The 20,491-nt window shown below is 43.7% G+C and overlaps 2 protein-coding genes and 1 long non-coding RNA gene across 4 annotated transcripts in view; 1 reads left to right on the top strand and 2 right to left on the bottom strand.

Annotated features, from left to right (window-relative positions):
* The window catches only part of ACO2 (aconitase 2), a 47,733-nt gene extending 41,634 nt beyond the window's left edge, over window positions 1–6,099 (bottom strand). Inside the window, exons 1-2 of one of the 2 annotated variants that reach the window (XM_010960233.3) lie at window positions 5,983–6,033; window positions 3,782–3,823 (exon numbers count right to left, since the gene is read on the bottom strand). In XM_010960233.3, the coding sequence (XP_010958535.2) occupies window positions 3,782–3,823; window positions 5,983–6,018 (78 nt within the window). In that variant the 5' untranslated portion in view covers window positions 6,019–6,033. Of the gene's footprint in view, window positions 1–3,781; window positions 3,824–5,982 lie in introns of both variants that reach the window. The other variant, XM_045520614.2, reaches the window with a different exon arrangement.
* A 391-nt stretch (window positions 6,100–6,490) lies between these two features.
* On the top strand, window positions 6,491–14,142 carry PHF5A (PHD finger protein 5A). The gene is made up of 4 exons (XM_010960235.3): window positions 6,491–6,619; window positions 7,040–7,063; window positions 7,571–7,737; window positions 13,511–14,142. The coding sequence occupies exons 1-4, from the start codon at window positions 6,568–6,570 to the stop codon at window positions 13,598–13,600; spliced, it is 333 nt and encodes a 110-aa protein (XP_010958537.1). The 5' UTR covers window positions 6,491–6,567; the 3' UTR covers window positions 13,601–14,142.
* Window positions 12,327–19,923, bottom strand: LOC123618366 (uncharacterized). The gene is made up of 3 exons (XR_006726792.2): window positions 19,148–19,923; window positions 17,452–17,587; window positions 12,327–12,645 (listed from the first exon to the last, which is right to left on the bottom strand). It is a non-coding gene; the product is annotated as an uncharacterized LOC123618366 (long non-coding RNA).
* Window positions 19,924–20,491: the final 568 nt, after the last annotated feature.

The following is a 20,491-nucleotide window of genomic DNA, read 5'->3' as shown; positions in this document are numbered from 1 at the left end:
CAAAACAACACAAATGTCCAGCAGGAGGTGGAGGCGCCCAGCTACACAGCACTGGAGTGCAGGGGTTAAAGGGACTCCTGAGACAGCTCAGGTACCTCTCACTCAGAAACTGTCTCGGTCTCTACAGGGTGAGAGCAGAAATACTCCAAACTGGGCATAATTCCCCAAGGAATTTCACATTTAATGATGAAAATTCTGCAAATGTAATTCTAGAGCTCATCCTCTCAATGTAGCTCTTCACCTTCCAGAATGAAGACAGGAAGTCAGTGGACCCATGTCTATCCCTTCTCCCAACTCTCTCAGGAGTACCCAAAAGGTGTTCCTGCACAACTACTCCATACCCATATCCATGCAGATTATGGGAGGAGCAAGCAATTTTCCTAGAGCTGGTCTTTTTATAAGCTGAGGATAAATGCTGGAGCAACAGAGACTGAAGGCCACCTCCAGGGCTGGAGACAGACTAACTTTCACCAGGTGCCTATACCCTGCGCCAGATTTGCCCCAAGTGCTTTATACACACAGTCCCATTAATACTCACAACCACCCAGAGAGGCAGAAGATACTGTGCCCATTTTACAGATGATGAAACCGAGACTCTGGGACTCAACTATTTTGCCCAGGGCCACACAGCAAAACTGGTGCCTTTTCCTTTGGCCCAAGCTTTGCAGAATGAACCCACAAAAATCATTCTCCATGCCTTTTAGGATCCCCTAAATAAGGAGCTTCTACAGTTCCTTCTGGAACAATCTAAGGAAAAAGTCTGTCCTTTGTCTCAATGTTAGCAAAGGCCTGTTCCTAAAATAACACTGGAAATGATTCACAAATTTTTATAGTGCATTATAAAGTTTAAAGAACTTTCCAAACACTATTAGGCCTTCAGGATCTTCTTAATGGGAGGGGAGCTATGAATCGTCCCATTCTGCAGATGTGTAACCTGAGAGCCACAGAGGGTGGAGACCTTGCTTGAAGCTACATGATAAGTCGGTGGTAGAGGAAGTCTCCCTCTGGTTTCTGCTTTTTCTTTTTTGGTTTATTTTTAAATCCTTTTTTAATTTTTAAATTTTTTTCTTCCAGTTTTATTTAGATATAATCGACATACGGCTACTTAAATTTTAAGGTATACAGCATAATGAGTTGACTTACATCATGAAATAATTACCACATGTTTGGTGAACATCCATGATCTCATATAGATACAAAATTTTAAAAATAGAAAAAATATATTTTTTCCTTGTGACAAAGAACGCTTAGGATTTACTCTCTCAGCAACTTTCATATATATAACACACAGCAGTATGAATTATATTTATCATGTTGACCATTACATCCTTAGTACTTATTTATCTTATGACTGGAAGTGTACCTCTTAACAAACTTCATTCAATACCCCCCCAACTCCACCACCCCATCTCTGCAAGTGGCTTCCGTGCAGTCCCTCCCCTCCTTTATGCTACGGGGACCAGAGCCCACCACCGCCTTCTAAATCACGTGCTGGGAAGAAAGCTGGAGCCAGTGAAGGCAGACCACTCAAGCACCAACACTCATTTTATTTTATTTTATTCAGTGGAGGCACTGGGAATTGAATCCAGGACCTTGTGCATGCTAAGCACGTGCTCTACCACTGAGCTCTACCCTCCTCTCCCAACACTCATTTAAAATACTTCCCAGATGACCCTCTTGAAGACACTAGGTACCACAGTAAGGCCTGAGATGACCAGCGCTCACTTCAGACATGATGCTCACACTCAAATGAGGAACCCTGGGGCAAGACACTTGAGTCCATCCAGCTTCCTCACCTGTGAAGTACAGGTACTTGTTGAGAGCTGATAAAAGGGTCAAGAATTTATAAAGGAGCTTCAGCCCTCGACTAAGTTTAACAAGTACTATGCAAATACATGACTACTGAATTCAAGTTCACGCATCCTTCAGTTGCTCAGACCCCAAACCCGGGAGCCATCCTTAATTACTCCCTGTCACTCACATTCCACATCCAATCCAACTGCCTCCAAAAGATCGCCACCTCCAGAACCCTAGTCCCAGATACCTTCACCGCTCCTTGGATAATTCTCCCTGCCTCCTCTTTTGTCCCTCTGGGTCCATCATCCACGCAGCTGCCCGAATGATTCTTCTCAGCCATAAATCAGATCCTGTCACTTCACAGCTTAAAACCTTCCAGTGGATTTTCATTACACTTGGAGTAAAACGCAATTTCCTTACCAAAGCAGACATAATCCTGGCTCCCACCTCTTGCTCAGACCTTCCTCTCATCACCTTGGCCATGCTGGCCTTATTTCTTATCCTCAACACACTAACTCAGACCTATCTCAGGTGCTCTGCACATGCTGCTCCTTCTACTTGAAGTTTCCCCTCCCAAAATGCTGAAGGGGCTGCCTTCTTAAGTATCACCTCAAATGTCACCTCTTCTGAGAGGCCTTCCCCAATTACCCCAGTTAAAGCCATGCCACACCCTCCCCCCTCCTCTCTACAACACTATCTTGTTTTATCTTCCATGTATCACTTCATAGCCACAATTTCTTGTTTGTCTCCCCAGAACTACAACATAAGCTCCACTATTTGTTCATTATTACACTCCTCGTGTCTACAACAGTGCTAGGCATATAACAAGTTTTCAATAAACATTTTAGGAACAGTTGGTTCAAAAGGCAATGGTGTACTGCCCTAGTCCTCAAGATGGTGATTCTACTCCCTTTGCCCAAATTTGAGATTGGAAGTTTATTTACCCATCCATTAATCATTCATTTACTCACTCAATTCAAATCAATAGCTGACTATAGGACATGAGAAGGTACCATAATGAACATGCAACCAGAATGACCTATTTCACAATTCAAAGCAAGATTTTTTTAACACAGCACTTTTATGGAAGCATTTTTAACTTCTGCCAAATATGTCAAACTTCTTTGTAGTTAACTGCCATTTCAGATTTACATGCAAAAGGATACATGACTTCTCCAAGGTCATATGATAAGAACTCAGAGTCCCAGTTCCTCAAAGCAAAATCAAAGACTTAACAAATGTATCTGCAAGTGCCCAACCCCTTATTTACCATCCATAGTCACTTACCCTAAAACTAATTTTAAAAAAAGAGAGAGTTCATTCATCTCAGCTTTCCAAAATGTCACCTCCATTTTCTTCACTCTGTTTCTAATCTTCCTATCTGGTAGCAAGTACTGTCCAACAACAGAACACTTTCCACTTGAAGAGCACTGTTCTCTGGTTATGGACCATTAATGGTAGCCTGGTTGGCAGGCTAAGCCTTGATGCCAAAGGGAAGCAGTACTACAATACAGGTGCTAGGACCCTAGGCTTGGGAATCAGAAAGGTGCAGATTCAAATCACATCTGCTAACAACTAGCAATAAGGCCCCAGATAGGTTTATTTTTATTAACAATTATATAGCACTTACTAGTTGCCAGCAGCTCCAAATACTTTGCAACTATAATATGATTATTAGATAAGTCAGATGTCCTGTTATCCATTTCTTACAGGTGAGGAAACAGGCACAGAGAGGTACAGTAACTTGCCCAAAGTCACAGCTAACGAGTATCAGAGTCACATTCAAATAAGTAGTGTGATGCCAGAATCCATGCTCTTAGCCATGACACTATGCTTCTGCTCTAATTCTGTTTCTTCATCTATAAGACAGGGCTAGTAAATCTGTCTTATCTCATGGGGTCATGTGAGACTACTGGCACACAGTAAGGTAAATGTTAGCTACTCTTAGCGGTAGTAGTAACTGCCATCATTCTATCATCTTCACCTTTGGTCCAGTCATGGTACAGCCAGGAAGACCTTTGGTTTTCTGCCAAGAGCAAAAGAAGAATATTTTAGCTGAGAAAGATCTCCAAGGTCCTCTGAAGTAGAATACATTAGGACATAGCTGAAGTTCCATGAGAACAGGAATTGTCTGCTTTGCTTCTCATTGTACCCAGAGCAAATGATGGGTACTCAGTAAATATGTGGTGAATGAGGTAGTAATCAACTGAATGCATGGACAGGGTTCTGCAGACATGGCAAATAAGGCAGTAGCATCATTTCTCAAATGTAGCTAAACACAAAAGAGGTAAATTTACAAGGTTTCCAGAGGACAGTGGTAACTGGCCATTACTGAAGACAGCATGGCTATTAGGAGACACTGGGGTATAATGCTGTTCATTCATCTCAGCTAAATGAACAACAAGGAGATCCAAGTTCTCAAGGTCTTGGATTGTCTGTGTGTAGAAGAGGAAGTTGGATGACATGATGATCATAAACAAATATATTCTTTCTCATCACTTTAGAACAATCATCATAATCATCTGAATCAAAGCTGATCACCAAATACTCAATAAATGTTTATCAATGAAGATCATCCTTAACTGACAGATGTGGAAACTGGGATTCAGTTCCCAAGTTCAAGGTCACTTGGTCAGGGTAGAATATGAACTATGGTCCAGATCTCTTCCCATACAGGTCTAAGGCTCATGTTTTTCAAGACTCTTTTTCAGTTCAAAAATACTGCGGTTTTAGTCCTCTCATCCCAAGCTCAATGTATCTGCAATAATTTAGCAAATAAATTTGCCTCACTTCACTACATCATAGGACAGCAAGATCAGGAAGAAACGATTTCCACATTGTTAACCTGGAGAATCGGAAGATCTGAAGAGATAATTAGGGTGAATCCCTTGTCTTTGCCCAGAACTGAGAGATCCTAAGTATTTTAAGATAAATGATGATTTCACTTTAAATCACAAGGTTTAAATTTAAGCAAAGGAATTTTAAAAAAAAAAGACTTCTGCTAACACTTTCTGAGAGCACAGTACATAACTTCTTTTTTAAATCTATAATCAAAGTTGTGCTCCTTGATCCAGAGTAGATTCACAAAGTTAAATGAAAAAGGTTGAGAGAATGTCTACAAATGCCTACGTGCTTTACTTTTACTAATGAAATGCATGCTTGATATTGAACCTTTTGAGTATAACATCTTCCTAGGGTTGTCAAGTTAGGAGTGAAAAAAACATTTGACAGTCAGTCAATTTTCTAGGTAGTTCATAATAGGACAGTCAAGGTCAAACTGTTGAGTCTTTTACCCTCCCATCTAGTAAACGAAAGGCAACTAATTATGAGCTCAAAATACCCCATTCTCATACTCTCACAAATACGAATGTCAGCTCCAGGATCACACTCTGGCTCAGAAAGTTCTTTGAGGGCAAGGTGACTTGAACAAGGAGAACAGCGCGGCAGTAAGATACTCAGGCCACAGGCTTTGGTAAGTCAGAGAGCAGGAACTTTTATCTGCTTTCTAGCAGTTTCATCACCTATCAAATGAGAATAATCGTCTCACCAAATGATTGTATAAATTAAATGATATGGGGAGGAATTAAGTTTTGCAATCTTGTGCAGAAGTGAGAGACTACTGATATCGTTACTATTTACTACGTCTGGGCACAGAAGACGCCCTCGAATTCTTGGCTGTATGTTCCGCAGAATCCCCACAAGATGAAATAGGTAATAGTTTTTTCTCCAAGTTTGGCAACCATATATGCACTTGGCTTGCTCTGCTGCTGGAGAGATGAGAAGTGAGGCCTTCAGGTTCTGGGCCTAGCGGGCTCAACAACCACCGCGCCCCCCAGTCACCTTGTCCTCACCTTGAGGAACAGAAAAAAAAAAAAAACCCTACGGGGGGAGGAAAGGGCAGCCCTCAAAAATAAGAAAGAGACGCCTGCACTCTTCACCCGGCCGCCGCTTCTTAGACCCACGAGTCCAGCGGGGCGGGAACAGGGCTGGGAGAGTTGACCGAGCCGGGGACGCCTTGACCTCGGGCGCCGGAGGAGCGGGCACGGGCGCTGGGCCTGCGGCAGGAACAGGTACACGAAAAGTCGGCCGGAGGTCGGGCCCGCCTCACCTTGCCTCGCCCATAGCCGCAAGCACCGGAGGAGGCACCCCGCCCCCGTGAACCTAGAGAGCCTTTAGTTTGCTCACCTGCAGTCGGGTCACCAGTAGGCTGTAAGGCGCCATTTTGTGCACTGACAAAGATGAAGTCGCTTGAAAGTGACGTTACAAACGGCATATTTAAAGCCTTCTGGAAGGGGGCGTGGCCTGGAGAGAAATGCGTCACCGTGAATGCGGCCCTCCGCAGAGGCGCCGGAACCCTGCGAACGCAGTGGGCGGAGCTCCCGTGTTAGGAACCCGTATGGGGGAGAGCTGCATAAAAACACTTTCGGAAGTAAATATCGGGCACAAAAATGGCTTATATAAGTGCAAATTTCACATTTGCTCTTTGCAACTTGTCTCTTCCACCCAAATCTAGGAAAGCTTGTTTGGGTTTTTTTTTTAATTACTCTTACTCACCTGCCAGGACCTGGCTCCCCAGTTTCGACGGAAACGCATATTCGGAATTTAAGGGTTTTGATCTCGCGAGAACGGGAGGGGGGGGGACGCTTCATGCAAAGATTATAATCGTTGATGGAAGCCTAGAAGACCAATCACGGCGACCAGGAGGCAGGAACAATAGCGGTTAAAGGTCGGACGGAAGTTTCCTAGGCTTCCGTTGGCTTGAATGGAGCTATGGCTAAACATCATCCGGACTTGATCTTTTGCCGCAAGCAGGCTGGTGTTGGTGAGACAGCTTCCTGCCCCCGGTTGTCTGGGTCGGGATGCTATTAGGACCTGAGGAGTCCGAGGTTCCCATCACTTCCTTAGGGTCTTGCCTCGGAGGCGCCATATTTCCCGCCTCACAGTCGGTAGTGTAGGAGCGCGCGGGTTTGTGGTCTCTGGTGAAAAGAGGGCGGGGGTGCGCGTGCTGGGAGCTGGAGGCGGGCTGCCGGGACGGAATGCGTAGAAATTCGGTTTGCCCGGGACCTGGGAGGGGCTTCAGGAGGGTGTGGATTTGGTTCGGATCGAAGTTTATGAGGGTAAGATGGATAAGACCTCCTCGCGGCTCACTGCAGGCTCTCGGTGCTCCTGTCCCTACCTCAGGCTCGAGGATGTTTCCCTTTCTTAATTCTAATTGTTCTCTTTACCGTTTTTGACCTTGCAGCCATTGGAAGACTGTGTGAAAAATGTGAGTGGAACACGCCTCCCCAAACAGCCCACCCCTCCCACTCACAGTTTATGTGGAGCCAGCAAACAGGCATTTCCAGCGGTGCCACTCAGACGGCTTTGAGTAGATGTGACTGGAAGCATGTGAACACTGAATGCCAAGCTGCAACTAAAGGCCACCTCCCCATGCCAACTTCCACATTTCAGACACTGTCTTTAGGTTTTGAGAAAATCTCTAGCTTTGGACCAGAAGTAGCATGACCCCGTTCCCAGCACACACAATGTTCTGCCAATTATATAGGCTTAAGTACGAGGTGCTAGTCTAAGCTCTTTCCCTATTAGTTGATTAACGTTTCCTATGTGTTCGGGAGATTGAGATGGACTTGGTAAGCCAAGTTTTGTGAAGCCAATGTAAAGGGCCCCAAAGTCACTGTCAAAAGGAAACTAGTGTATTTCCACATAGCAGGAGGAGGGCAAAGGATCTGAGGTACCTGCAAGTGGGCATAATTCCGTTCTCTTTTCCTCACAGGTGATGGCAAGTGTGTGATCTGTGACTCCTACGTGCGTCCCTGCACGCTGGTGCGCATATGTGATGAGTGTAATTATGGCTCTTACCAGGGGCGCTGTGTGATCTGTGGAGGCCCCGGAGTTTCGGATGCCTATTATTGTAAGGAGTGCACCATCCAGGAGAAGGATGTGAGTGTATACTAAGCTTTTTATCTCATCTTTCCTTTTATTTAGTAATACTTTGCCATCCACAGCAAATGCCTGTGGTCTGTGAAGATGAGTATGTTCAGCTCCTCACGTAGGTTATAATTTCTTGAAGTTCTGTGAGCCAAACTGGGTGTAGTCCAACAAAAGATAGTTATTTTGCATCAAGGACAAAAATGCAAGAGAAGGAAATTTTTGTCAACACCGGCAGTTTGGAAAGCCCTCTCTTCCTTTGATGTCTCGCTCGTTACTTTTATTCAGAAACAATATCCTGCGTTTTTAAGTTCTAGGACAGTGCATACTGTGTAATAGCCACTCAGTAATTCTCCTTACTATCATAAGGAACTGTTTGGGTGGATGTGGTGACTTCAATATGAGACAATTCAAGTTGACTTCAGCTCTAAGTGGCTAGAGAATGCCTTTGATTTGACTTTTGCAAAATTGATTGTGATTCTGCTCATGACATTTTTCCCCCTTTACATTGTGTGATGGCAGTGGCTAGTTATTCAACTCCTTGAGCCAGATGCCAGGATAGAGGGCTTCTAGATCTATACCAAAAGCAGGCTTCTTGAGGGGAAAAAACCCAGGAATCAGCTTTTATACTTCTTATGACACAATAAAAGGAAGTGTGATATAGTACCAATGCACTAATGAAAGGTATCTGGTTACCTAATCTAGGAAAAGGCAAAAGATAAATAACTTTAATACTCCCTTGTGCAAAGAGTAGGTAGTTTAATTATAGATATTATCTCCCTTATTCTTCACAATAACTTTGTCAAGTAGGGGTTATCATTACCCCCATTTTATAGTCCCTCAGCCAGCAATCAGTGGCAAGCCTAGGAGGTCTGACTAAACCTAGTGATGTCTCCATTACACCGTGTTGTCCTTTCATAAGTCCTTTTGGTAGGATGTTTCCGTGTTGAGGAGAAACAACTCAGCCATCTCTGCCCTTGGATCCTGTCTACCTCTAAGAAGAGGGACATACTAGACGAGAGAAAACTGTTTCTTACACCATAAGTGTTCTCTTATTTAAGGAGATGAGAAAGGTCATAAAGTGCCAAGGAACATCATTTTAGTTGGTGACTGGAACATTCTCTTGTCCTAAGCTCTGATTTATATTTATCTTGTTATTTTTCGGTGGGGAGAGGTAATTAGGTTTATTTAGTATTTATTTATTCTTGGAGGAGGTAGTAGGGATTGAACCCAGGACCTCATGCATGCTAAGCATGTGCTCTACCTCTTAAGCTATACCCTCTTCCCTGTATTTATCTTTGACTGTCAAATCATATCCTGCTTGATCTGATCCACCAGCTAGGTTACGTTCCCTCTAGAGAGAGGACCTTGGTTTGTATATTTCTCTCTCCTTTTCCCCAGTTCTTGGTACAGTGCCTGGCATGTATTGTAAGTATGGTCCACATTTTTCTGCTACCCCTGTAAGTCATCCATAGGAGTTCCCCCTACAGAATGTCTGGTACATGGTATGTGTTTGGTAATTATTTATAGTCTACATGCCATGGTGAGACAACAGCAGTGAAGAGAAAGTACCAATAATTCTTAAACTAGCTGAAGAGTTCATTAAGGACATTTTCTTGAACTTTTACATGGTTGTAGCTAGAGTTCTTATCTGGCATAAGCTTGCAACCAGAGAATGCCTAATAAATGTTAATTGCTGTCTGACTTGTCTGCATGCAGTGTGTGACCTGATACCTTTGGATCCTTGTACCTCATTCTGTCCCTGAGAATTATTCTCAATATCACTTCCCCTACTTCACATTGTACAGGAATGTTATGAGGATATTTGAGATGGCATCTAGCTCACATTTACTCAGCAGTGGTTTCCAAGGAACATAAAACAGTCCAGCGACATGATCCAGCCTCTCAGCGTTACAGATCATCATGTAGATTAAGTACCTAAGACTTTCCTATGCAGAAGTCTTCCTGCAACCAAAGCAGCCCCCGTTTCTGTTCTGTTCCTGCAACTTCCATAATTTATAAGGGAATTAGGCCAGTCAACTAAGCAGAGTATTCTCTATAGTTTTTCAAAGCCTCGAGAATATTCAGGAGTCAGAGATAATATCTGTGGGTGTTGCTGCCAGAGTACCAGTTTGTAGTTATCTTACAAAGTGGCATCATTGATCCCCCTTAACCCTTGACTCCATTTACTTAACCATTTCTGTCAACTCTCCCAAAGAGAAAAATAGCCGCTAATATTTTTAGAACTCTTGCTATGTGTCATGTACTGTGCAGAACATTCTTTTCTGAAAGTTCTATATGAAACAGATGAGGAAACGAAGGCTTAAAGGTGTTATGCAATTTAGCCCAAGGTCACACGGTAATAAGTGGCAGATACGGGACTAGAACCCAGGTCTGCCTAACTCACTATTTCTCAACCTTTTCTTTTCTCTTCTTTTTTTCCTATTTCATTTTTGTCCCCCCTAAGGAGAAAAATTAAAATCTATTTTCTTAATAAGAGGAATTAAATACTAAGGAATAAAATTTTGTTGGTTAAGGATGAGCTTCAGATCACAAACCACTGTAATATTCAAGATGTTTGCATCCCTTTTGAGAATGCAGGGTCTCACTCAAAGCACTTACTCCAGCCTCTTTACTGTGTTGCTTTGCTCAGAGTGCTTAAAGATATGCCTCTCTCTCTTGCTACTTCTACCATTCTCTTCTCCCCATTTAAGTGAACAGCAGAGCAGTTAGGTAAACATGCAAAAGATATTCTGTACTTTTCAAAGTTAATTTACAAATTTACCATTCTCTATAACTTCCTAAGCCATGGAAAAGTTTTCATTCTCGCCTCTGGGGAGTCCTGTTAGAAAAAACAGCAGACTGAGAGGCAGAAAGCCCAAGTTCGGGTCTTGGCTTTGCTACTAACATGCTATGTGTGGCTTTGGGGAAATTTCCACAAAAAGGAAGTAATAATCCCTGTTACCTCATGGATGCATTTACTGAGAGCTTGAAGGTCTTTAAAAATAAGGTTTCAGGTAGAAAATGTGATACTCTTGTAAGGCCCCAAACCAGTGTACAGTCAGATTTTTACATTGTAGGTATTCATTAAACAGCTGCTGAAAGAATGAACAATGTTTTACCTAGTTTCTGTTAATAAAGCAGGTCTTGCCACTGGCACCTGTTCATAATTCTTTGCTACCATATGCAAGAAATGGAGATGTGGGCCCATTTTTGGTAATAAGTGTTTTTCTGATACCAAGATTTTTAAATTGCTTTTTCTTGCATTCTGGCTCTGTACAGATTTCCTTTTGGTATGTTATATTTTGACACATGATTAGTGTTGGTTTTAAAGTATTACTTGAAAATCCTGGATTTTCTTCACTCATCCAGGGTTAATTTTTGTAGCCTGCTTTTTTTGTGCCATAGAAATGGACTTGACATACAGCCCTCCTCAGTCAGGAAGAAAACCCGTACTCAATGAGTTCTTGGTGGTTGCTACAGGAGCCCAGCTTAGGCTTCTCCTGAGAGTGTTTTCATGGACATGTTTAGTGTATTAAAAACAAGCACTTGGCATTCTAATGTCTACTATTTCCTGAAATTTTAGAAATTAAGTGGCTATAAAACATGGACATTCAATTCAAGCCATAGTTGTCTAAAATAAAAGCTCCCTGTGCTAGGAAAGGGGAAATCTGTGGTTCTCTGGGAGGACTGGAAAAGGATGAAATTTTTAGTATTTAGGCATACAGTTGCTAAAAGAGCTACTACCATCAGGCAGACATCTGCAGGTGTTTTTATACGTACTCTTAACTCACAAATATTCTCCAGTACCAGCCTTCAAGTTTTCTTAACAATCCTTCCATCTTCCTTTCATGCTCTCCATTTACAGGCATATTCAACAAAAGCCAACCAGTCCCAGTGCACAGATACTCACTTCCCACAGCATTGGTAGAATTTGGGAACAACCACGAGACCCATGGGAGATATGTAGAAAATAAAAAATGGGAGTTTAGGCAAGAAAACAGGAAATTTAAAAGTCAGTGAGAGAAAATGCGACAAAAGCCTTAGAGCTAATAATCCACTACTTTGGTTTTCCAATTTTTTCTTTCAACTTTTTTTTTTTTAATATGTAGAGTTGTGTCTTCAAAAAGTATCTTACACGGGGGGAGGATGTAGCTCAGTGTTAAGAGTGCACACTTAGCATGTACAAGGTCCCAGTTTCAATCCCAGTACCTCCATTATTTAAAAAAAATTAAAAAGTATCTTACACAGAAGCTCTTTGTGTGTCTGTGTGTTAGGTTGAATCATTATGAAATTGCTGATACTAATTTTTGGCAATTATAATTTGTTAAGGGCTGGCTATATGCCAGGCATTGCTCTAAGTATATTTATTTATTGACTCCTAATTCTGTAAGGTAGGTTCTACCATTGTAGTAATTTTATATGTGACTAGAAAAAGATACAAGGAGGTTAATAATTTCTCAGAATCCAGACGGCCTACCTCCAGAGCGTGCACAGATTGAGGGGTGAATCCTATCACGTCACCTGCCACCTCTCTGGACTCTCTTGGGCTCTACAAATACAGTTTGTAAACACTGACCTGATCCAGTCCCCTTATTTTACAGTTGGAGGATACGAATCCAGAGAGAAGTGGGTTGCCAACAGTTGCACAAGTCAGTAAGGCATAATAAGCCTAAACAGGCTGTCATCATACTGTAAAATTTCATAGCATCCCTAAAAGGGCATAGAGCACTGTCTTGTTTAATAGCAGGCTACCTTGGGCCAGGAGACACAACTGTTCCCAGATTGTACCAGGATATTCAGTACAGATTGCATGGCTTACTTGAGTTCACCTACCAAGCCATTGGTGGGGCTGGACCACAGCCTGGCTCCCTTGGCACACCAAATTCCACAGGTGGTGTAGTACATGGTACATGTTTTCTAGAAAATAATGAAATATTGTTGGCTTTTGTGTGTTTTCAGAGATTTTTGTAGTGTTGATATCAGTCCCCAGAGAGAGAAATCAGCTGAATTAAAAAATAAGCTGTCTAAGGACTTCATTCATTCATTCATTCTATAGCCCAATATCACGGGAAGCAAATACCTTTGACATGGTGTTTAATAAAATCAGATCTGGCAAGGTTTCTCCCAGTAGTAGTTCCCCTAGTTTTCTTCCCATCATACCAGATCAACCGATGGAGTCATCATTCCTGCAGCACACAGCTTCCCTGGGGCTTCACTGAAACCACTCATGCTCACAAAATGGCCAGGGGAACATGTCACTACAGATCAGAGTGAGGACTGTCAACAGCAACCTCCAGCACGGGAGCACTCTTCTCCCAAGACCACATGTCAAATTAAGTGAGTTACTAAGACACTCAAACCCAGTATTCTCCTATGGTATTTAAAATGTAAGGTACTATTTCCTAAAGTCTTTAGTGTTTTCTGTCTTGGGATAGTGAAAGAGCTAGAAAGCTTAACCTGTAGGTGATTATTACCACTTCTTACCTCTTCTTTGGAGAAAACCCTTGGGACATCTTAAAAGAGTTTTAGATTCTACCTCAGCTGTATCATATTAGCAACAGAAGTGAGCTAAGAATCCAGCATTCTCAGTGTAGACCTCTGGACAGGCCCTGGGCACATTCTAGGTACTTAGTCAAGTTCTTGATTGATTGAATACAGTAACTGAACGGCTAAGATGAATGGCTAAACTGTTAATCCAGAAGTTGTTTTTTTAAAACAACTCTTAAATCCCTCTCAATTCAGGCTCAGAGACTTTTAATAGCTTCACTATTCTGTTTTCCAGAGAGATGGTTGCCCAAAGATTGTCAATTTGGGGAGCTCTAAGACAGATCTCTTCTATGAACGCAAAAAATACGGCTTCAAGAAGAGGTGATTGGTGGGCTGCCTCTTCCTCCCCGTGTCAAGCTGCTGCAGCTGCCAGAAAAGATGCCTACTACTGCCAGCAGAAGGGGAGTGGAGCACCGAGCATCACCTGAATTGCCTATTAGTACTCTGGCACCTTACCACCCTTCCCTCTCCCCTCACCCAGATGTGGTAGGATTGGGGAAAAGATTCTTCACAGAGCACTGTGGCAGACTGAATCAGAAAAATTGATAGATTAGTTCATGGTATTTCTTAAATTCAAGAAGCAAGGCCGTGTTAATCCACATGGAGAAGCTTCCAAACAGGACTAATACCACTGCAGTCTTCTGTGTGAGAAGCTGTGAAGCTGTCTGCAGCGAGAAGCATGTCCCTGCAGCGCCCTGATGGCAGCGGTCCTTGATGAAACATCCGCAGAATGGTGGGGGTCTCAGAGCAATAAACATGGGCATTTCTTCTTGTAACGCCGGGTGGTGCTGGTTCATGTTTTTTCTTCTATGTAATTGAAAACCTTTTCTGTTGCTATTGTATCAATAAAGTGTTTGTTTTCCGGTAGTTGGTCCTGTCCCAATGTAAGTTTAACTCTAGGAGTTTATTTTAGTCACCCAGGAATTTGTGATTCAAAGTAGAGGTATTGGGATTCGTTTTGGCGGGGGAGGTAGGTAGGTTTAGTTTTTAATGGAGGTACTGGGGATTGAACCCAGGACCACGTGCATGTTAGGCATGTGCTCTACCACTGGGCCATACTCTTTCCCACCAGAGGTACTCTTATTACTGCTGGAAGGAATTCAAATCCACATGTGCCTTTTATGCTAGGTAAACCAAAGTCCTTTTTAGAAACTTGATGTTTTTTCCTTCCTGTCCAACTTTAATTTTGAACTGAAGAGGTGGCTTCCAATAATGGTGAAGGAAAATGATGCAAAATGTATTCAAATGAGAACTGAACTTGGTTGATTTATTACATAAAGTGCATACTCATATTAAGGCAAGGGGAGTTTTTTAACTTTTTTTAACCTCTAAAGCTCTGCTCCCCTTTTGCTTAGATAACCCCTGCTCATCCTTCAGACCTTAGCTAAGTATTTCTTTAAAGATGCCTCTCCTGACCCCCAATCTACATTCCTCTTGTTATACTCCCACATAGCACCATGAGCATTTCTTTTATAGCATTTGGTAATTATTGACTTGTCATCTGCTAGGCTGTGTTCCATGATGGCAGGAAACAAGTCTGTTCTGCCCAGCAGATAACAGGTGCTCAGTACTGAATGAATAATTGAAGTCTTAGAAACCAGACAATAAACTGAGCTTTAAAGAATATACTGGAACCTACAGGCAAAGGGGATAGGGTAGGCAGAAAAGGAAATTTGTGTTGGGGAAACAGTTTGAATGGGGTGATGTGTTTAGGGACCTCTGAGCAGTTCTAAAGTATCAGGTAGGGGTTATGGTATATCATAAAAGTTGGCAGCGACCAGATAATTTTCAGGTTGTAATCAGAATCTGTCATTGACTTAATAGTAACTTTAGTTTTAATGTGTAATATAAGTCAAAATGCTTTGCTGCGCAAATCAATTTTTAAGATTTGCTTATTAACCACCCTGGTCCACATAACATCTTATGTCTACAAGTGTTTCAAAAGTGAACTCCTTAGTTTCAGCAAACCACCACCTTAACTGTGTTCTGTGAGCCTCAGTGTATATGCCTCTAAAAGGTCATCCAAGGGAGCTTAAAATTAATGCCTAACAGGACTTCCAGACAGATCAGCCAAGGGGCAAGTTCAACCTCAGCCCAGTGAATTCTGCTGAACTTTCCTCTGACACCTAGTTTCATGATTCCATTCTTGGTTTGTATGCTTTCAGAGGCAAAGAGAATGATATAATACAATGAATGAGTTAAGAACACCTTAGATAAAGCAAATGGATTTCCAGTTCAAATCTTTAGTATTGTCTACCTTGGACTTTAGAATAAGTCCTTTTCAGTTTTAAAAATTAGAATAATGATAGTACCAAATTCTGTTGGGAAAACATCACTTATAAGCTGAATTTTAGCCTCTAATAGTATATAGTTCTGTGAAAAGAATTAAGATAATGATCTCACCATCTGCATATGGCCACAAAAAAAAATCAGAATGGTCTTAAAAATTACTGTTTTTCTCTACTGTTGAAATAAGCACTACTTATCATACAGGCCTAGCTGAAATAATTGAACTCATCATAGGCTAAGAAGGTGGTTCCCTTTCCCGGGTTTATGATTATTAATATTTATTAAGTATTCAGTGTTTGATACATTCCTTCTAGGATCTAAAAAGGTTGGGTGTCTTGCTTCCAGCTTCTCGAGTACTCTTTGAATAACATACAGAAATTTAATCTCCTTTAAACATTGTATTTATTACATGGGCTCTTGCTCAAAAAAAAAAGTTTAATGAGAAATGTGTGGGCTTCATAGTTAGTCCTGTATTTGAATTCTGCTCTGCTATTGATCTTTAGTGAGGCTCTTGGTGCTTCTTTTTTCTAATCTATTAAATAAGGATATTTATTTATGTCTACTTCTTTGGGTTGTAAGAATTAAATTTGACCTTGTAAGTGCCTGGCCCTCCCTGGGAAGGCTTTACATCACAAATGATAGTTCTTTTACAGTGGGTCCCTACTTCATAAACAAACATTTAAGTCCTAGCATTGAAGGTCTCCATATGGTTTCCTCTTTTCCCTGCCCCTCAGGTTTCCCTGTACTCACTTCTCTCCGTGCTCTTCACCACGCAGTTCAAAGTACACACACCCCATCTTCTTGGCCCTATGTTTCCTTTGTTTGAAATACCATTCCACCTTCACATCAGACAGCCAACTCTGTACCTTTTCCTTCTAAGCTCCTGACATGTCATGAATGCTTCCGGATGCACCGTACCCCACAACAATCTCACTTGGACTACTTTCATGCTTGATACATATGTGTAACAGAAACTAAAATTTACTGTGTGTACAGTATTTTCCAGTATTTTCAATATTTTCTGTTCTAAAAGTTTCTGGCTGTAATCCATTAAACCAGGTGATTTTATGACCACATTAATGGATCATGACTCCAAGTTTAAAAACAATGAACTAAATTATAAGACTCTTGAGCTCCTTTTACCTTACCCTCCACTGCAGGGCACACAATAGCCACTCAACTACATTGAACTGAAAAGAGGGTCACAAATTCAGGAGTCTGGGTGAGTAATATAAGTGACTGAAAGGGAGGCATGTAAGAAGAACAGCCCAAACATGATAATAAATGGTATGTGGCCTTCAGCCTCAGTGTCTGGGGAACAACAGGGAGTGGTAGAGACCCTGGAACCAGAGTGCACAGGCTCTGTCTAAAGGATACAGTTGCTATTCAACTCCAGACAATTGCCAGCTTGAATGCCCAGTGTTACCAGATCTGAATTTAGGACAAGCGGTAAATTAAAATATTTTTCTGCAATCTCCCGATTTTTAAGTGTTCAACTCATTTTTAAAATGTTAATATGCTAAAGCAATACATCCACCAAATGTGGACCTTGGCCTGCCAATTAGCAGCTTCTAAATTAAGAAAATTAACTTCCCAGGAAATCAAACTGAACTGACTAAATTTCAGAGAGATTGTATATTCTGACCTGAAAAGCTCTTTAACAATTTTAAGCTAGGACATAAAGGTGACAGATTCTTTGCCTCGGTTGGAATTTTCCTTCTTGAAAAAAAAAAAAAAAAAAAGACTCCAGTTTCCATCTTTTCCCAGTCATTCAGTTCCTTATCAACTTTATCCCAAAGTGGCCTCCCTGCCACCAAGACTAAAATGTCACTTTCTTTGAACACTGCAGTTTTAGCGTCTCTTCAAAAGACAGGTTTGTTCACTCACCTTGTTTACTAGAATTCACTCACAGCAGTCGAGGTCAATAAGTAGCAAATCATTTGCCCTCAGCATCCAATCACTCCTCTCCAAAGCCAATTTCTGTTGTGGCTGTCTTTGCTCCTGCCTAGTTGGAGCAGTGGATCTGAAGAATCAAATTGAGGAAATATTTTCTTGGGTAACTTAAAAGAAACTACAAAAATTTTCACCCTAACGTGTGTATGAGAGAGTGACTCACCCCCCAAGAGTAAATTAGGGCTAATTATGACCAGCCTGACTTGTCACAACAAAACATCCGGCACAACAAGCTTACTCTCAGACACCTCCCTGCCTCCACCCTCCCGGCTGTGCACATGCTTACTTCTAGAGCTCACCACTTTGAAAACAGTATGTGCCTTTCAAGGTGTGATTATTTAAAATGGGAGGGGACTCGAATGCTTAAGTAGGAATTCAGCTCACAATTAAGCCCTAGCAAGGTGAAATCACGCGTTAGGGAAGAGAGAACGTTCACCTTACCGCATGATAAATGGAGACATCAGCAGTTAAGAATGGTGATTACCGTTTTTCCCTCTATTTGTCTCCCAATTTATACACTAACCCTTTACCCAAGGCTCTCATTTGCCAAGGAGGCTGGATTTCTCAGTTTCGTTTCAATGATACTGCTCAAGGCTGGTGTGTTCCCAGCACTGCAGAAATTCGAATAAATGCAGGAGCACGTAGAATTCAATGCTTCCTTCTAGGGATTCAGTCTGCCCTCTCTCAGCCTGCAATGAATGGTAGGAGACGTCTACCCTTTATCTGCTTACATGGGCTCCATCCCTCCTTCCTGTGATACCCTAGAAGAATTCGTTTCATCTAATCCTCATCTTTCTCATTCTGTCTTGGAAGGATTCCTACTGGGGAATACAAACTTAACTGAGCACAGTACATGTAGGGTGCAATTTGGCCAAAACAGTTACCTTTAAATTAAAAATAGCAACTATTTGAGCCACGCTTTACGTACAGTATCATACTTAATTCCCATGCGATCTCCATTTTAAGGATGAGAAAATACGTTCGATGATGTAGAGAGGTTTGTTGCCATTAAGTCAAGATAACGGTTGGTGGCGGAACTGGGATTCAAACTCGTTTTTCCATGGCTGCCTCTAATAAATGACTATAAATACCAGCATCCCTTGCAATGCCCCACTGCGCAAACGCACTCTCCCAGCTTTTTGGTTCTCAGCCCCCTTTCCCAGTCTTCTAGCGGTAGGATCGAACACCCAATCAGGTGCCTCTCCTCCCCGTACCCGACCAATGGGAAGGCTGTTGCTAACATGCCAGTTATATTTTTAGCCCTTCAATGCTCTGGAACCCAGAGAGTCGCGCCAGGAGGGGAGGAGCGGGGAGGGGAGGGGAGGGAGGTAGAGAAGTAGAAAAAGAAGGGGAGGGGTGGAGTGGGCAAGGCGGAGGGGCGTGTATGTGACGCTGTGCCACTCGCTGACGCACAAGCAAGTAGTCCTTGGAGGTGCCCCAGGGGCTGAAGCGCTCAGTGTGGGGGGTGGGAGCTCCCGGGCTCAGGCTCCCTCCCCTTTCCTGTCCCCTTGGAGTTTGCCCTCCAGTCCAGCGTTTCTCGGCTGCAGTCAAGGAAAGCGCACCCCCACGCTACCAATGCTTTCCGTCCTTGCCAAAAAAAGTAATCAAGGAAAAAAAAAAAACTGCAAACCGTTCATAGCTGGAAACTTTCGGATCTCGCCACCCCACGTGGGTTCGTCGCCTGCCGTTGGGCTGGAAGTGTCTGGAATGAGAATAAAGGTCGGGGGCTGGGAGAGAGCTGGGGAATGAGCGATTAAAGGAGGGATGGGAAGAACACGTCAGGTGCCAGCTCCCAGCGGCCTCGGGCTTCACTACCTCACTGCCCACAGGCCTCCCTGCTCCCAACTCCGCGCCCCGCACGGTCACAAAGTGGCCGAGTAGCCCGCGTAGCCAGAGCCCAGGCAGGGGGCCCGAGCACGCGGGTCTGGCCCGCTGGGTCCTGGGTTCGGCGAAACTGAGTCCGACGCCCCAGGGACCTTCGGATGGGCGAGCCCGGCGCCTCTGGCACGGGCAGGCGCCACCACCGCTGGTGGGGGCTATTACACTAGAAGAATTGTGGCTCTCCAGGCCCCCTGACGGGGGTCGCCCACTGGGGAGAACGTTGCTGAAGGGCTGAGGCGGTGAGCCCCGCCCGGCAGCGGGGGGCGGAACGCTCTCGCGCGCCTGCGCAGAGCCGGCGCTAGCCCTTCTCCCTGCTAAGGTCAACGGGCGCCAGAGGCGGCAAGTGGAAGGTTAATGTGCCACTCAGCTCCTTTTCCTGGCCGTCTTGCCTCCCTTCGCCCCCTCTTCCTCCTGCTCTGCATGCCCAGGCCCTGGTTTCCCACTCGCCTTCCCTTCACCGTTAAGCGTCTCCCGTCGAGGCACGAGGCGCTCAGAAGATTCGGGCCAACCCGAAATCTTTCTAGAGCTCCAGCCGTCCCCTTCAGCTCCCCAAACCGCAAAGAGACCTTAACTGGGGTGGTGCGAGCGCCGCGGGGAAGGTCAGACGGGCAGCCGCCCAGAGCTGGAGGGACTCGCCGTGGTGGCCTGAGGGGACGGTTCAGGCGAACGTACGAACCGTCGGCGCCCGGGCTGGTGCAGGGCCGAAGATACAGCGGGGAAGATCCCTTCCCCGCGACCCCCATTCATTCAACACATCTAAAGTGAGCAACCTGGTTCCAGGCCGGCCCCCTGCCCTCCCGAGCTTGCTGTCTAGCTAGGGAAACACCTCACACGACAAGCACGATTTGAGTGGTTTGAGGCATGAAGAAAATAACTACAGTGCGGCGTCATGATGGGGAGGGGAGGCAAACCGCGTTACACAGGCCGAAGGCAGCCTTGCTGACGTTTGAGTCGAGATATGAATGAAGAAAAGGGCCACGCATCGGAGGGTGGGGCGAGGGGGTCGCCGGACGCCCCAGGGTTCCAGTCGGAGCAGCGGTCCACACGCCTCGAGGGGTTAAGCCGCCTGCCAGCTGGGAAGTAGTCCCGGCCC

This window comes from Camelus bactrianus, chromosome 12, assembly GCF_048773025.1.
Source record: "Camelus bactrianus isolate YW-2024 breed Bactrian camel chromosome 12, ASM4877302v1, whole genome shotgun sequence".
In the NCBI taxonomy this organism is placed as follows: Eukaryota; Metazoa; Chordata; class Mammalia; order Artiodactyla; family Camelidae; genus Camelus; species Camelus bactrianus.
Note: the sequence above shows the minus strand (reverse complement) of the source record. Positions and strands in the feature narration are given on the sequence as shown.

Coding starts and splice junctions, on each gene's coding strand:
- PHF5A (XM_010960235.3), top strand. CDS start 6,568: ATGGCTAAACATCATCCGGACTTGATCTTTTGCCGCAAGCAGGCTGGT. Junction 7,064..7,570: donor TGGAAGACTGTGTGAAAAAT/GTGAGTGGAACA, acceptor TTTTCCTCACAG/GTGATGGCAAGTGTGTGATC. Junction 7,738..13,510: donor GCACCATCCAGGAGAAGGAT/GTGAGTGTATAC, acceptor TCTGTTTTCCAG/AGAGATGGTTGCCCAAAGAT.